General features: G+C 42.1%; 1 protein-coding gene across 1 annotated transcript in view; it reads left to right on the top strand.

The window, feature by feature from the left end:
• The window catches only part of PANX1 (pannexin 1), a 903,960-nt gene that overhangs the window by 764,200 nt on the left and 121,104 nt on the right, over positions 1-18,656 (top strand). Inside the window, exon 4 of the mRNA XM_044072647.1 lies at positions 5,737-6,392. Within this exon, the coding sequence (XP_043928582.1) occupies positions 5,737-6,392 (656 nt within the window). The remainder of the gene's footprint in view (positions 1-5,736; positions 6,393-18,656) is intronic.

Raw genomic sequence — 18,656 nt, 5'->3', positions numbered from 1 at the left:
GGGGGGGCATTACCTGGGGCGAACTGTTCAAGGCATGCAGTTGAGGCAGGAGACCTACCTGCATATCAGTGTTCTAGAGATGAGAGCTGTGCTTCTAATGTTGCAGGCGTTACAACGCTTTCTTCTTCTAGGAACGATTGCTATACAAACGGACAACATGTTAGTAGTCTGGTACATCAAATTTCTTCGGAAAGCACAAAGGTTGAAGAGCAAAGTAATCCTCATTGCCTCTTTCTGGCCTTGACAATTTTGGTTTCCCTTCCTTTGGTCTCATCTGATACATCCTCCCTGGACGCTGGACCCAAGTCCAGACCTCTTATTTCATCCCTTAGGACAAACTCACCCAGAACTAACAGGCCTCAAACTGACTTCATGGTTTTCCACTTCTGATGATGGCTAGACATTCCAGGTTCTCCTCTCCAGTTAAGAAAATCTTGGTGTGCTCACATAAGGTCTCCACAAGAAAAATTTACAAAAGCAAATGGAAAAGATTCTGTGTTTGGGCTCATTAGATATTTTTACATCCCTTTACTGCTTCGATACCACCAATTCTTGATCTCCTTGCCTCAGTCTTTCAGGATGGAGTAAGCTATTCCACTATCAAAGTTTAGTTGGCAGCCATATACAATTATCATATAGGCAAGAACTCTTCTTCCTTAGTTTCTTCCAAATTGTGCAATGCCTTTTTGAGAGGTATCTTTTTACTTAGGTCTGCAGTCAAAAATCCCACTCCTCCATGGGATCTCACTATGGGTACTACAAGCCTTAGTTCATTCACCCTTTCAACCTTTTGCCAAAGTTGACCTCAAACTCTTGTCATGGAAAACTTTAATTTTGGTGTCTATAAGCTCAGCTAGAAGAATTTTGGAATTACAGACACTTTCTTCCAGACCTTACTTATTTTTTCACAAAGACAGAGTCACTTTACATGCAAATCCATCCTTTTTGCTGAAAGTTGCTTTTTAACACAATATCAACCAAGTTATCAATCTTCCAGTATTCTTTCCTAACTTTCAGAACAAGTGTGAGTATTCTCTTCACCTTCTTGATGTGCATAGACAATTGTGTTTTTATCTGGACAGAACAAAAACTTTCAGGAAATCTGACCAATTATTTGTTTCCTTTTCTAAAGTAAAGTTGGGAAAACCTGTTTTCAGGACAACTCTGGCCAAATGGATAATAGATTGCATTTCTTATGTTTTGTTGCTAAAAGTATTACCCCACCTAGCCATGTAAAATCACATTCTACTAGGTCAGTGTCCACCTCAGCAGCTTTTTGGTCTAGAGTATCCATTGAAGATATTTGTGCAGCTGCTTCCTGGTCAAATACTCATACCTTTGTTACGCATTACAAATTAGATATTATATCTAGACCTAGAGCATCCTTTGGTTCTGTGGTGCTCTGAAATATCCTTCAATGGGGGCCTTCCAAGATCAATGTAGCTGGGAACTCTGTCCCATAGGTTGAGGATTGAATGAAAATGACAGCATCAGATAAAAAAGTTATGTACTTACCATAACATTCCATTTATGTTGTCCATTTTTAATCTTTCTCAACCTTCTCCCCTTCTATCCCCCTGTTCCTTCTGAGAAGATTTACAGAGGTGTTTCAGGAACCACTGATGTTCTTCATGTTTCACTGTTGCATTCAACACATTTGGGTTATCCCTGCCAGGGTAGCCCTCGGCCAGACCGAATACCAGAGGCGTAGTATTTCTGCGTCGGTTGCTGTCGCTTGAGGACTGATGTCAGGTCATCAGTAGTTTAAAGTAAGGTAGCCGATGCCTTTACATCAGTCTTTCTTGCTGCTGAGCCCAAAGCAGAAGCAATTTGCACGAGTGCCAGTCGGCCGCTACCTGAGTTTTTGTGTCCGAATTGAAGTTGAAGTCTTCTAAAGCTAAGTACCCTGTTGGGGATCCCTTTTCCTTGCACTAACCGATGGAAAAAGTTAACAATTGTCTCGCCTGTGGAAAGCAAATACCACACCGAGACTTCCACTCTTACTGCATCACTTGTTTAGGCCCAGACCACGACATCCCCCATTGTCGTTTCTGTGCTTTGTTCAATGCTAGAACTATTCATCGTCAGGCCCTTATTGTAGCCAGATATTTTCATTTACAGTCTTCGAACTCTGATATGGCTTCAGTAAGCCATCTGACAGCAGATCTTCTGAAAAAACATAAAGATAAAGACAGAGACAGACCACATGGGTCCAAACCTACCGACGATACTTCCGTTAAGCTAGTCATGAGTCCAGTGGTACTCAGTGAGGCGCTTTTGCAGCCCCTGATGCCCGCTTCTGTTGATTCGCAGGCCACTACCGAGACCCTTGCGAAGTCCGATATGCCACAAAACTCTTCTTCGACTAAGGATTCTGCGGTCATCTCTACCTTGGATGGGTCAGGAGCCGCTGAGCAGGCTCCAGCTTCCAAGGAAGTCCTTCACACTACCGAATCTTGACAAAAACTGATGTCTTCTTTCCCGACTACCGTTCTTTCAAAAATGATCGATTAGGACCAGGGTCCAAACCACACCTAAGAAACCGATGACCCACTCTCAGGCGCCTACTACTTTACCTCAGACTCAAATGCTTAAAATGGCGGAAGACCTTATAATGCTGATCGGGAAGCCAAGCTACCCCCTCAAAAAGGAAAAGAGATCTGTCCCCGGTACTTTTGTCTGAACAAGAATCTGATGCGTCTGACTATGAAGACATGCAACCCCTCTCCACTTATGAGGATTCTGATGCAGAGGACTTCATTCCTTCAGCCTCTCCCCCAGAGGATTTTTCCTTTGGGGAAACCCAGAATACTTTAAGGGAACATTTCCAATGGGAGAGTCAGGACTACCCTCAGTCTAAAAAGAGATTCAGGGAATTCTTAAATCTTCCACAGCACAGACACTTGGCCATCCCCCCAGTCCTGGATGTTGTGGATGATATTTTCCTTGAATCCAGTTTGACTCCTGATGCCCTACTTCCTGCTCCCAGAAAACCAGACAGGTACTATAGAGTCCCTGACTCACACAAATATCTGTTTAAAAATCCAATAGCTGACCATGAAGTCATTTCTCAAGGGCCAAAAGAGATTAAAGCAACCTCTGCTAAGAATTCCACACCCTCAGACAGGGATTCCCGAGCACTGGACAGAGGGGGTAAAAAGTATACACCTCAGCTACTTTTCCTATCAGAGTACTAAATTGTCAGTTCCATATGCTGAAATTTCAGCAACATACCTTGGAACTCCTTAAACAAAAAATGTCTTCCCTACCTGCTTGGGCAGAATCTAAATATTTATAAGACTTAATGCATTCTGCAATCGAAGTAACTAAACACACTTTGCACTGTGGTTTTGACGCCCTAGAAGCTTCTTGCAGGGCAGCAGTCACTGGATCTGTCATTAGAAGACATGCATGGCTTAAGGAACAACTCCTGCCAGACCATGTCAAATCTAAATTGTTGGATGCCCCCTTGCACAAAGATAACTTATTTGGCACTTAGGCAGAAGAGGTCTTAAAAAATATGGAAGAATAAGCAAAATCTCTGCAAACAGTTAAGGATTTCTTACAAGTACAGCCCCCTAGGTTCAGCAGGCAGTGTCCCTCCAAGCACTGGTCTTTTCCTGCTCCAAGTAAGCCAGCCCAGCCTAGACCCCCATGGAAAAAGACCCCCCCCGAGACAGCAGCCCCGGGGAATGCAGAGATCTAAGCAATGGACTACCTCCACTTCAAAACCAGGGAGTTCTAAGCCACTCCCTTATGGTAAGAACTCACAATGACTCCCCTCCTCCTCCTCCACCCCCTCTGCTCACCTTCACTTACCCCTAGGAGGAAAACTCTCTTTTCACTCAAGCACCTGGGCCACCATAACCAAGGACCAATGGGTCCTGAACATTGTGTCTCAGGGATACAAGTTTTCCTTCCATACCCTACCAACCTCAGATGGGTTCCCAGATCTGCCACCAAATCAGTGGGCAGAAGCTCAAAAGCAAATCCTTTCCCTTCTCTCTATGCAAACGGTAGAACACGTTCCTGCAGAACAGATAGGCCAAGGCTTCTACTCCAGACTTTTTCTGGTGCTCAGAAAAGAGAGCACCTGGCACCCTATACTCAATCTATCAATTCTAAACACCTTCCTGGTGATCCCAAAATACAAAATGCTCACCCTCCAGCAACTGCTACCCATGTTTTCCGAGGAAGCTTGGCTAGCAACCCTAGATCAAAAAGAGGCCTACCTCCACATTCCTATCAGGGAATCATGCAGGAAATATCTCCACTTCAGGGCAGGATCTCAACACTTTCAGTTCTCTGCACTTCCCTTTGGCTTATCTACTGCTCCCAGAGTTTTTACAAAATGTCTGGCTCTGGCCATTGCCTTTTACATACAAAGAAATATTCAAATTTACCCATACTTAGATGACTGCTTTATTCAGGCTAACAGCCAGGAAGAGCTGCTCAAACACCTGGGCTTTGTAAAGACACTACTAACCTCCCTAGGATACATAATTCCAAACAGGTGCCCACCCAAAGGTAATCTTCCTGGGAGCAAGTCTGGACACAGCATCCCAGATGGCATTCCTTACACCAGATAAACAAATTTTCCTGACAACCTACTTCTCTCAACTAGCCACCAGGCCCTAGCTATCTGCAAGGAAGATCCTGAAAGCTGTGGGGTTCATGGCATCTTGCATACTACTTATTCCATGTGCCAGACTGCACATGAGGAAATTTCAGTGGTACCTAAAGAGCCTTTGGTGTCAACACTCTCAAGACTTGGAAACTCTTCTACCTATAATTCCTTGCCTCAGCAAGGAATTTCTTTCGTGGGCAACAGCATGCTCCCACAACAAGGGACTGCCCTTCTCCCCAACTCCCGCCGCCCAGACCCTCACCACAGATGCTTCAGACCACGTTGGGGTGCACACCTGGACGGCAGGTATGGACACATGGTACAGTGGGCATTTTAAATGGCTGAAATGCTTGTTACTTTGCATTCTGATGATGTCTTGAAGAGGCAAAGGCACTTAATACATTTTTATATAAAAAGTGTTTGATTTCAGATTTTCACTTTTTGAGGTTTGCATCTTGGGGATCTTAGATCATATATAAAGTGTTCAGTTTATAATCGCCAGAACCATAACAGTTTACTTCTGGCTGAACATGTATGGTCTATTCTTCTTTACATATGAAGACAAATGCATTCTTTTGATATCTCATGTATATGTAGGAACTTAATTTTATTTTATGTTACAGTACTTTGTTCTCTCTCCTTTTCGATCAACATTCACTCAGAAAAGAATATTTTCACTATGCTTGTCCTCATTAAATGCTGTCTGTGCTGTAGGACTGACTGTCGAATGGGAACTCGTTGGGCATAACATAGCAGTAGGGATAAAAATACATAGAGTGAACAACTTAAGGTGGAAGCAATGGTAATTCATCATTTGATGTAATAAATGGAGTTTTGTGAACTGTTTTGTTTGACAGGACACCATACTTACTTTTTCTTTCCCTTTGTATTGTCACTCTTCATCAGAATTCTAGATAGTGTCACAGAACTAAGACTATAAATTCTTTTGTAGTAATCTCCTAACAGCTTGACGTGGGAATGACTATAAAAACTTTTGAGTGGAATGTTGTGCAAATAAAATGCTTTTCACAGTTTACTTTGTCGTGTGTGAGATGCTTTCAGATTTCTACACATTCTTTCTAAGTTTGTATTTTCATTTTGTTTTGTAGTCTAGTTGAAAAGCCAGAAGACTTCTTCAGGTTTCCTATAGTTGAAGAATACCTAAAGACAAAGAAGAAATCCAAGAAATTAATTATCAAATATTGCCTGTGCCGGCTGCTGACTCTTATAATTATTATTCTTGCCTGTGTTTACTTAGGTTACTACATTAACCTATCTTCTATCTCAGATGAGTTTGTGTGCAATGTCAAAACTGGCATTTTGAAGAACAATACCACTATTCCAGATGCTTTTCAGTGCAAACTTATTGCAGTTGGAGTGTTTCAGGTTCTTAGTACTATTAACTTAGTAGTATATTGTTTGATAGCTCCAGTCATCATTTATTCGGCCTTTGTTCCATGGAGGCAGAGGCTGGATTTTCTTCACATTTATGAATTGCTGCCTACTTTCACTGGTTTACATGTGAACGAAGATGGATACGATGATCTGAGCCTTTACATCCTTTTCCTTGAGGAAAATATAAGTGAAGTGAAATCTTACAAATGCCTTAAAGTGTTGGAAAACATTAAAGAAGAAGCAGGAGGCAATCCACTGATTCTTCTACTAACCCTTGGAAAGGTCAAAACAGATGTTGTTGATGGGAAACTTCTGAAAAATTGTGCCAGTCCTAATACAAATGTACAAAATAATGCAGTTAAACTTCAAGGTAAGATGTAACTAAATATGACGTGGAGTCAGTATTTTGTAATATCATTAAAGGGCCTAATTACAGCTTATGTTGTAGACATTTGAGAGATTTGAAAGAACAAGTATGTAAGCATATTCTTATATCTGTGCTTTCTTTTACTATATTGTATGGAATATGATATACAAACATTTCTCCTTTACAATATGCTTAGAGTTTTGTTTAGTATGTAGATGCACAGAACCTATCTTGCACCATGGTACATGACAAATGTTCGTTCTTTTGCCATAGTTAGTCACATAATTCTAACTGAGATATTTTAAATTATTTACAAAACCTGTACTTTTTCGTGTTGCATGATGTCTACTTAGACATTAGGTGAATGTCCACATTCTTCTCCACATCCTTTAACTATAGAAGTATATCAAAAACACCTATGTCTCTAATAGACAAAGGCAACTTGTAAATGGTTCATCTGCCAGGCTCTATTTGTAAATGTTTCATCTCCCAAGCCCCTGCTTACACTTATCAAGGTTACCAAAACCTGTCAGAGCTTTGGGATGCATGGCTAGGTTTAAAAAGGCCCTTGTGGTCATTGGCTTAGTAAACACCTATGAACCTATAAGAAGAACAACATTCTTTGGCTTTCGGGAATGTGAACTGAAGTCTAAGGAGATGTGCATCCATCTTCGTGCAAGCATTATTGTTAACATAAATCAAATTTCCAAGGACTAAATAACTGGAATTTATGTGATTCATTTTTAGTCACTGTATGCTGCATTTTAATCAGTGGAAACTCTGAAGTCATTCAGTGTGTACACTTATTAACATCAGTAGATCTTCTATAAGAATGTGTGAAACAGTATCCCCAATTGACTCATGTTCAGTTAATGGCTCAGGCAATTGACAGAGCAGCTTGGAGGGATGGGCATACCCATTCCAGGTGGGAGGGCATTTATCAATGATGAAGCTTTATGGGAGGAGTGTTTCAAAGAAGGGAGTTGCCCTCGAACATAATCAGTGAGCAGTGGGGCATAGAGTGGGTGTGGCATAAAAAGAAAAAAAAAAGCATGATGGAAGCAGAGACTGCTAAGCCAACACAGTGTCCTTAGGAATCACGACCAGCCCCAACAATACCGGAATAAGTCTGAGAGATAGGCTAGTAGACCTAGTGTGGATGTGAGGTACTGGTGGCCAGGCCAGTTAAAATGAAGTCCCAAAGGGGGACCAAAAATAATTGTGTGGAAAAGAATGACATTTTATATCAGGTTCCTGTCTGAATTATGACACCCAATACTGCGAGTCACAGCATTTCAACTATTGATATGTGATTCTGACAAAAACAGCAAATTCTAAAACTGACTGTTATACTTCTAAAGCATTTGTGCAGGGGGTATGCCCCACCCACATGCTCCTGCTGCTTGTATATACTAATGCTAACATTAGATTGTCTCAGACTTTGTACTTAAATTCTCACTATTCTGAGGAAAGCAGTTCTTGTTCCTGGATTTTCGTTCGTTGTGCAGCCATCGAAACACTGATTGACAGGTACCCATGGTATATTCTTTTTAGACTATGTCAAATCAAGTACTAGTTGATCATGTACTCTGCATATTTGCAGAAGACAATATGGATCCTTATTTTAGAGTGATACAGTTTTCCATCAGTAATGCTAAATCCTGAGTTCAGGAAAAGTCCCTATTAGTTTAGTAAGAATTTTGCAATCAATGACTGTTTTTCTTGGTTAGCCTGAGAGAGAGAGAGAGAAAAAGTGGCAGTTAGTGACTTTATGACTGTTAACTAGAGTTATAGCCAGAAATTTTTGGAAGTGTATGACCACTTTTTCTTGTTTCTGTAATGTATCCTACGACAGTCTATATTTCTAGGCATCATACTTTCTCAGTAATGAAAATAAAAATTAACCTACAAGAGAGTCTGAAAAAAGTGCCATGTAACAATATACGGAATTTACTAAAATATGCAGTATATTCGTCAGGACGTTTTTAAAAATTGAAATGTACATTCTACGTCATATAATTGCACAAAATACATAATGAAATATGGGGTCTATATTATAAAGTCGACCGACCAAAATGTCGACTTACCTTTCATCGACACCTAAATGTCGAAGCTGCACTTCATCAAACGGCCAAATCATCGATTTCTTTCCAAGGGAAAGAAATCGGTTGGCCGTTCTGTTACATCTGCCCTTTTCCCAACTGTAGTGAGATCTCGGAGTTAGTATATTTAGTTAGGGTGTGTGTGGGGGGGCACAGCTCTCCACATTGGGGGGTATGGGGGGAGTGAAGCCCCCCACTTAACAGTGTTTATTTTACTGTGGTGTCCGTTGTTGGCTACTGATTTCTTTCTGTTGGAAACAAATCGATGATTTGGAGTTTCGATGAAGTACAGCTTCGACATTTAGATGTGACATTTTGGTTGTTCGACTTTATAATATAGACCCGAAATATGTGGTATATGCCTGGTTGCAGTCTTGCTTATAAGGAGGTGTTAGAAGTCACCAGCAAACTCCAACCTCTAGAAGACGGTGTGATCAGCAGACACTGGATTTTAAGGTGATGTCTGCCTCCTGTACATAAAGGGGAACAAAGTCAGTACAGAGACTGGCAGCGACATGAACATGAGGGCTGTCTAACATCCAGCGAGTGCTGCTGATACGAAAAATGTATCACATGTCTGCTGATTGTTTCTTCTGCCATCAGTCACTCGTTCTGGGAGGGGATGGAGAATTTCTAATTTAAATTCTGTTTGAAATGACATTGTGGTCCTTCAAGAGTGTCTAGGTATACGTGCTTGTTGGGGGATAGGGAAGGCAGATAGGTGAGAAGATGTGTGCTGAAAGAACAGATTAATGAACAAGAAAGTCACAGTGTCTGTATCTGTTTTGAAAGGATTTCTTTCTTTACCTTTGTCATATGAATACAACCAAGCCTACTTGTCCCTGCTTTTTAGTGTATAGTTATGTAACTACTCTGTTTTATCAGTATTGTTTGTGGCTCCTAACCCTGCTGTGAATGAAGTTTATCATTTCCATAGTGCCTTTTGGGAAAATTGCCACATAGGCTAATTACTCCATCAACAAAAGACCCCTAAAAGTTGACCTGGTTGTCAGGGATCTGTAAACATATGTAGGCCAACATGTGGCCAAGGAAGTAAGAAAATCATTCTACTTTACCCGCCTTATAAGTAAGGGGATGGAATCCAGGTCCAAGGAAGTCATTGTGCAATTTCATTTGTCCCTTATTAGACCCATCATTGAGTATAATACTGTCTTCGAAATGTACCTGTTGAGACATATGCAACAGTTGGAATTCCCACAAAGTTTCCTCACAGGGTATAAACACATTCCTCTCTACGGATTGCCTTAAAGCCGTATCACTGTACTCTGTCTCCTACAGGCTACTGTGAGGCAATCTGTGCTTGGCATGCAAGGCATCTTCGGATTCAGCTGTGATGGACCTTTCTCACATCCACAAAACGAACAGCATTAGAACTACTGGATCTAAGGATTTAAGTTGTGTTTCTTATGTAAATAATACATGTTAGTAAAACAGATATGTGTCTCAGAGGGTCCCCATGCCCTGGAATAGGCTCTCTAACCATGTGAAGCACAGTCCATCCCTATCCCTGTTTAAGCATAACCTTGACCAGTGAATGGGAAATCGGAAATTCACACCTGGTCCAAACGCCATATCAGTGATAGATGCAGACAATCAAGCCAAGCTAACATACCCCCAACATAACTTCTTGAAACACCCTAATTAACATAGTCCCTCCTAATAAATGCCCATAATACATATAGCTGGCTTGGGTTGCACGGCTAGGCTTGTAAAGGCCCTAGTCATCATTAGTGTCGTATATACTTATGAACGTATGAACTCTATGACTGAATTCAGGTGAACGTGAAATTTCTTGCAGTGCATCAGGTCACAATAGCTGAGTACCTACAGATTTGTGAAAACTGTGGTGCCATTCTTGCTGAAGCCATATCCAAAGTGTCACCTCTGTGGCATAGTAGTCTTGGTCGTGAATCACTTGTTAGAGGTGCTGGTCAGGTAGGGATGGGATCTGATGCTAGTGCCAGTGCTTCACCTGAGAAATACTCTGGATTGCAGCAGTTCCCTGTATTTTCTACTGGGAAGTGTGAGCCAGCCAAGTAGCATGCATGCATTTTGTCTGTTATCTCAGATGTGTGTAAGCATACACTTGCAAAAGATCTAACATAGACTTCGAATTGTGCTTTAGAGTAAACAGGGTGAGTTGCTTAAAAATACAATAAAATGTTCTCATTTCCTCCCCATCCTGATGATGGTTGCTGTCCGTAGCTTTCTCCTCCTTCCTTCTTTTGTAAAGTGGTACTAGAAGTCAGAAGAAATAAACAAGCCATTAGGAAACAGAGAATTTTATTGGGGGTGGGGTATAGACTAAGTAAATGTCATATGTAAGTATAAGCTGGGATAATCAAAAGATGGAGTACATAGTATTTTCTAAGTCATTCTGTTTTAGTCTATGTTGAACTTAGATTTTATCCTGGTCAGTCCCTAAATAAAAGCAAAACATGTTTTGAAGTGAGTTTAAATGAAAAAGATATACTTATTGTTTTTTAGCACATTAACTTCTGACATCTGATTCACACCACCACTGATGGCATCCTGTGAGGGGTCTCATTCCAGTACCTTAACTATGGATGCTCTTTGTGTTTCACTGTTGCAGTCATTACATTTGGGTTATCTGCTTGCATTAGCCCTCAGTCGGCCTGATTAACAAAGTCTTGGGTCCTGCGCCGGTTGCTATCCCTTCTTCCATGACGTCAGGTCGTCAGGGGTATAAAACATGCAGCCGACGCCATTACATCAGTCTTTCTTGCCGTGTGGTGCCCGAAGTAGAAGCAGTTCGCAAGTGCCAGTCGGCCGACTCCTGAAATTTTCGTTTTTGAGTTTCAGAACCGAAGTCTTCAACTAAAGCTAAGTACCCCATTGAGGAAACTTTTTCTTGCTCCTTACCGATGTCAGTAAAAGTTAATAATTGCATTACCTGTGGAAAGCAAATACCTCACAAAGATTTTCATTCGTACCGTATTCCTTGCCTAGGCTCTGACCACGACGTACCTTGCTGTCAGTTTTGTGCTTTATTTAAACAGCGTACTATCCGTCGTTGGTATATTTTTGTTTCTAAATATATCAGTTCTCGGTTTAATTATCCAAAAATGTTGTCAGTTAGCCTTCCGACTACCGGGATTCCGAATAAACGCAAAGATAAAGACAGAGACAGGCCGCCGAGGTCCAAAGCTGCCGACGACATTTTTCCTAAGCCAGTTGCCAGTTCACCATTACTCAGTGAGGCACTTTCACAGCCCCTGATACCCGCTACTTCTGACTCGCAGGCCTCTACTGAGGCCCATTCGGAGTCTGGTATACTGCGAGATGTTTCAACTGTGGAACCTGCGGATGTCTCTACCTTGAATGGGTCCGGAACCGCTGTGCAGGCACCGGCTTCTGAGGGTGTATTCAGGCCTACGGACTTGCATATTAAACCAATGCCTCCTTCTTCATTTAGGCCAAAATCTCGAACCATGCCTAAGAAACCGACGCCCAGGCCGCATGCTTAGGCCTCTATGCCTAAAAAACAAGTGATAAGAGTGGCTGAAGATCTTATAATTCTAATCAGGGGAAGCCAACCTCCCCCTTCTAAGAGACCTAGGACTGAAGTTGTTTATGAATCTTCTGAACAGGATTCTGATTTTTCTGATTCTTCTGATGATCTGGATTTACCCTTATCTATTTATGAGAATTCTGATACAGAGGACTCTATTCCCTCTGCTTCCCCTCCAGATGATTTTTCTTTTGGTGAGACCTTACATACTCTAAAGGAGCATTTCCACTGGGAAAGCCAGGATTTTTCTGATTCAAAAAAGAGGCTTAGGGATTTCTTACTCCTGCCTCAGCGTAGGCCTTTAGCTATGCCTCCTGTACTAGACATTGTTGATGATGCTTTCTCAGAATCTAGTTTGGCTCCTGATTCTTTGCCTCCTGCTCCCAGGAAAACCTGACATATATTACAGGGTTCCTGATTCTCACAAGTTCCTTTTTAATAATCCTGTTGCGGATCCAGAGACTATTTCACAGGGACCCAAAGGCATTACGGCTTCTACTGCTAAAAATCATACCCCCTCTGATAGAGACTCCAGGGCGCTGGATAGATGGGGTAGGAAAGTTTACACTTCTGCAACCTTGGTCATTAGGGCTTTAAACTGCCAGTTTCATATGTTAAAGTATCAACAACATGTTATTGGATTGCTTAAACAGAAAATGATGTTAATTTCTGACTGCGCTGAAAATAAAGAATTACAGGATTTAATGCATTCTGCTGAACAGGTTGGAAAACATACTTTGCAATGTGAATTTGATTCATTAGAGGCCTCTTGCAGGGCTGCTGTTACTGGGTCTGTGCTCAGAAGGCATGCTTGGCTTAAGGAGCAATCTTTGCCTGATCATGTTAAAGCTAAATTATTGGATGCTCCCTTAAATCAGGACCGCCTGTTTGGCAACAAGGCTGAGGAAGTTCTTAAAAAGATGGAAGATAAAGCTAAATCTGTGCAGACTGTTAAAGATTTCTTACAAGTTCAGCTTCCTAGATTTAGTAGGCACTGGCCTTCTAAAAATTGGTCCTTTCCAGCCCCCTCCAGGTCTTCTCAAGCCAAACCCAGACACAGCAGAAACCCCAGGTTTCAGTCCCAAGGGTCACACAAGATTAGGCAGTGGGGGGTTTCCGCACCCAAACCTGGGAGCAGTAAGACCCCCCCTCCCCATGGAAAATTATCTCAATGACTTGCTTTTAAAACTTCCAAGCACTTCCCAAATGAATGCTCCTTTAGGCGGAAAGATTGGTCTGCAGGCCAAAAACTGGGAACTCATTACCCAGGACAAATGGGTTTTAAATATAGTGGATACAGATTTCATTTCCACACTTTACCAACACCAAGCGGGTGGCCAGATCTACCCCCAAATCAGTGGGCAGAGACCCAAAATCAGGTACTCTCTCTCTTAAACATGGGGGCTATTCAGTTGGTACCAGAAGAGGAAAAGGGACAAGGTTTCTATTTGAGACTTTTCCTGGTACCCAGAAAAGGCAATACATGGCGTCCTATCCTGGATCTTTCTATTCTAAACACCTTTCTGGTGATTCCAAAATTCAAAATGCTGACTCTTCACCAGCTTCTTCCTATGCTAGGCAAGGATGCATGGTTGGCAACACTAGACTTAAAAGAAGCATACCTGCACATTCCTATCAGGGAGTCTTGCAGAAGATACCTGTTCTTCAAAGCAGGCTACATGCACTATCAGTTCTCTGCACTGCCCTTTGGCTTATCTGCTGTGCCCAGGGTATTCACAAAGTTCCTAGCTCCAGTTATTGCATTTTGCAGACAAAGAAATATTCAAATATACCTATACCTGGATGATTGTCTAATTCAGGCAGAAAGCAAAGACATTCTTTTCAATCATCTGGCCGTTGTTCGAAGGGTACTGACTTGTCTGGGGTTCACCATAAACGAAAATAAATCCCACCTGGTACCCTGTCTACAAATTATATTCCTGGGAGCAAGCTTGAATACAACTTCCCAGATGGCTTTCCTCACGCCAGAGAAACGGATACATTTGACAACTTACTTCAAACAAGTGGCCACAAAAACCCAGCTATCTGCAAGGCAAATACTGCAAGCCTTGGGGTTCATAGTCTCCTGCATTCTTCTAATTCTGTGTGCAAGGCTGCATATGAGGAAACCACAATGGTATTTCAAAAGCCTATGGTGTCAACATTCACAGGATCTGGAAGCAAGGATTCTTATCATACCTTGCCTACGCCTAGAGTTCCTTTGGTGAGCAGAGGCCTGCCACCAAAATGGGACTACCATTCACATTACCCCCGCCGCACAAATCTTAACAACAGACACATTAGACTATGCATGGGGTGCTCACCTGGCAGGGAAGTGCATTCAGAGTAAATGGAACCCAAGTCAAATGCACCTGCACATAAATCAAAAGGAAATGTTAGCTGTAAATAAACAAGCCATTAGGGAACAGGGAATTTTATTGGGGGTGGGGTATAGACTAAGTAAATGTCATATGTAAGTATAAGCTGGGATAATCAAAAGGTGGAGTACATAGTATTTTCTAATTCATTCTATTTTAGTCTATGTTGAACTTAAATTTTATCCTGGTCGGTCCCTAAATAAAAGCAAAATATGTTTTGAAGTGAGTTTAAATGAAAAAAAGATATACTTTTTGTTTTTTGGCACATTAATGTCTGACATCTGATTAACACTACCACTGATGGCATGCTGTGAGGGGTCTCATTCCAGCACCTTAACTATGGTTCTTTATTTTTTATCACACAAACATTTTATAGTTTTTAATGTTACATCTGTATGGCTTTTGTGCACATTTTCTGTTCATAAAAACTACAGAACATTGTTAGATATAAACGTTATATAACCGTAGAAATTACCTTCCCTAGGAGGTTGTGGTGTACTGTGGTGATTCATTCCCTACTTTGGAGCTACTCTTGTCAGCTCAGACTGTAATTCATTGTGTATCCATCCTCACAGGAGTTACCCTTCTTTAATTTCAGTTACATGTTGGGGGGCAGCTAGACAATCCTTTAGAAAACATTCATTTTATATTTGCTTTTATATTTGATTACTGGGGTTGTACAGTGATCATAATTTACCATTTGCAGGCACAGCCCAGGTAAAGGCATTCACATAAGTGAAAAATGTTATTCGGTTAATCATTACAGAGAAATAATTACAGAATGGTAGTAGAGCTTTTGAAAAACAACCATGAATTAAACATTCAGAAGATATATCTTATGACTATTGGGTTGTTTAACAAAAGAAAAAGAAGTGGATAAGTTGACTGTAGTAGAAAATGGTGGTTAGGAGATCTGGCTAAAAGCAAAGCATCTGTATTCCTTCCTTTTTGTCATGGGGGTTATTTTCTGAGTTGTTCTGTAAATGTGAAGTAAAAGGAATGTTAATTTACGGTGGATGAGATAGATTCCCAGAGTTTTTAAGCAAGATTGGCCAATGAATGGTCTTGCAGTGCAGCTTGGATGTTCTTCGTTCCACATTGCTGCAGTCCTTACTATTGGGTAGTCCGCTGTCCAGTCGGCCCGAATACCAGAGTATATGGCTGACGTCGGTCAGGGCGCATTAGACTGACGTCAGTACGTCAGGGTACTAATGCGCATGACCGACGTCATACCCAGTCTTTTTTGCCGCATGGTCCGATGCAGAAGCAGTTTTGCGAGTGCAGGTTGGCGTTCTGAAATATTTCCGAAACCGGAGTTTCAGACCGAATCAGAGTTGGCTAAGTACCCCGTTAGAACATTTTGGTTTTTTCTTGCCTCAGTATTTAACCGGATGTCAGAAAAAGTGAATAACTGTATTTCTTGTGGGAAACAGATACCTCATAGGGATTACCATACCTTGTGTATACCTTGTTTAGGGCCTGAGCACGACGTTGTTGGATGCCGCTCTTGTGCTGGTTTAACAAACGCACTATTAAGAGGAGGTTAGACTGTGCCAGGTTAGTGTTTGGGAAGCGTTGCAATTATAAAATGCCGTCGGATGCTCCGCCCGCTTCGCCCAAGAAGCGCAAGGACAAAACAGCGAAGCCTAGGGTTGATGAACCGCAGTCCCGGACGTCGGTTCTTTAGAAGGCTCAGTGGAGCCAGAGGTTTTCCCAGGAGTTTCTATGGAGTCTCAGGCAGAAACTTTACTGTTACAGGATGTGCCTTCTCAGGAGGTAGGCCAGGCTGAGGGGCTTCTCAGGTAACTGTTCTTCCCTCTCTTCCCAAGGTAGTTAGAGCCTCTCCTTCTGTTGCCAAAACTTCTTTGAGAGGTAGGCCAAGTTCAGCTTCAGTGGGGGCTTCTCCTAGCATTTCGGGTTCTGTACCTAAGAAACATATGCTTAAAATGGCAGAAGATTTGATTACTATGATTAGAGGTTCTATGCCCCCTCCTGATAAGAGGCCTAGGGTGGAACCGGAGTTTGATAGTTTTGAACAGTGTTCAGAGGCTTCTGAGTCTTCTGGGGAAGATTTGCAGGAGTATCCTCCTTATTCTGATTCTGATGTGGATGATTCCACTCCTACAGCTTCTCCTCCTGAGGATTTCTCATTTTCAGAGACTCTGCATTCCATGAGGGAGCACTTTAAATGGGAAGGCCAGGATTACTCTGATTCCAGGAAAAGGCTTAGGGAATTCTTGTTTTTACCCCAGCATAGGCCCTTAGCTATACCTCCTGTGTTGAATGTGGTGGAAGATGTTTTTGCAGAGGCTTCCTGAACCCTGACTCTTTGCCTCCTGCTCCTGTTAAACCTGATAGGTACTATAGGGTGCCCGAAGCTCATAAGTATTTGTTTAAGAGTCCTAGGGCGGACCCAGAAACTGTTTCTCAGGGGCCTAAAGGTGTTAAGGCCTCTGTGGTTTAAAAATCCTGTTCCCACTGATAAAGAGGCAAGGGCTTTGGATAGGTGGGGAAAGAAAGTGTATACTTCTTCCACTCTAGCCATGAGAGCGTTGAATTGTCAGTTTCACATGCTAAAATATCAAAATTATCTCCTTTCACAATTGAAATCTAAGGTGGATGCTTTGGCGGAAGGTATTGAGTGTAAAGAGTTGCTGGATTTGGTTCATGTGTCTGAACAAGTGGGTAAGCATTCTTTGCAATGTGGTTTTGATGCTATACAGGCCTCCTCGAGGGTGGCTGCCACTAGTTCTGTTCTTCGCAGGCATGCCTGGTTGAGGGATCAGAATTTAGCTGAGCATGTTAAGACAAGGATTTTGGATGCTCCTTTACAGTCTGATGTGTTGTTTGGTTCGCCTGTGGAAGCAGTTTTAAAGAAAATGGAGGACAAAGCTAAGTCTATGCAAACTGTTAAAGATTTTTGCAGGTGCAGCCACCGAAGTTTAGTAGAAATTGGCCTGCTAAGGGGTGGACATATCCTGCTTATGATTCCCAGTCTAGGGGTAGGTCTAGACGTGGTAGGGGCAGAGCTCAAGGTTCTTTTAGGCCTAGAACAGGGAGTTCACCTGCTCAGACTTCTGGTGAGGGCAGGGGTCAGTCCTTTCGTAAACAGACCCAATGACCTGCCTTTTCAGCTGCCAGTAGATTCTCGTCTGGCAGCTCCTTTGGGAGGAAGACTGTCTCTTTTCAAAGAAAATTGGGATTTAATTACTCAAGACAGATGGGTGTTGGATATCATTCACCACGGTTACAGGTTTTATTTCCATACATTGCCCCCTTTCAAGGGCATGCCAGACGTTCCTCCTCCACAAAGAAAAGAGGCTCACAAGCAAATTTCTCAGTTACTCCAGATGGGGGCCATTCAGCCAGTCCCTGTATCAGAAAGGGGCCTAGGATTTTATTCTCGCCTGTTCCTAGTACCAAAGAAGGGGAACACGTGGAGACCAATTTTGGATTTATCTCTCCTCAACACTTATCTGGACATTCCCAAGTTCAAGATGTTGACGTTACAACAGCTTTTACCTCTGCTGGGCAAAGATCACTGGATGGTAACTTTAGATCTCAAGGAAGCTTACCTTCATGTGCCTATAAGGCTAAGTTGCAGGAAGTATCTGCGGTTTCGAGCTGGAAATTCTCATTATCAGTTCTCTGCATTGCCCTTTGGCTTATCTACTGCCCAGAGTATTCACAAAGGTTCTGGCTCCAGTGATAGCTTACTTCAGGCTACAAGGAATTCAAATCTATCCTTACTTGGACGACTGCCTGATTCTGGCTCAAGAAAAGGAAGACCTTCTACAGTATCTGGAATATGTTATAGCAGTGCTAAGATGCCTAGGGTATTCTGTGAGCGAAATAAAGTCCAGTCTAGTACCCTCTCAAGACATGTGCTTTCTGGGTGTGAGACTGAATACAGCAGCCCAGATGGCCTTTTAACCCCGGACAAACAAAAGAGTCTATCACTTTACTTCCATCAACTATCTCATCAGTCCGTGCTGACTGCAAGGACAGTCCTTCAAGCATTAGGGTTCATGGCATCTTGTATTCTGGTGCTTCCCAATGCCAAACTGCATATGAGGAAGCTACAATGGTATCTCAAAATGTATGGACACAGCACTGCCAGGATTTGGACACTGTCATTCAAATAATACCTTGCCTTCAAAAAGAATTTTTGTGGTGGGCTCAGGAATGTCACCTAAACAAGGGACTCTCTGTGACCCGGCCAGAGGCGAGTCAG

This window comes from Protopterus annectens, chromosome 5.part0, assembly GCF_019279795.1.
Source record: "Protopterus annectens isolate FY-2018-M chromosome 5.part0, PAN1.0, whole genome shotgun sequence".
NCBI classification, from domain to species: Eukaryota; Metazoa; Chordata; order Ceratodontiformes; family Protopteridae; genus Protopterus; species Protopterus annectens.
The sequence above is the reverse complement of the archived record's forward strand: the minus strand, read 5'-3'. Positions and strand labels throughout refer to the sequence as shown.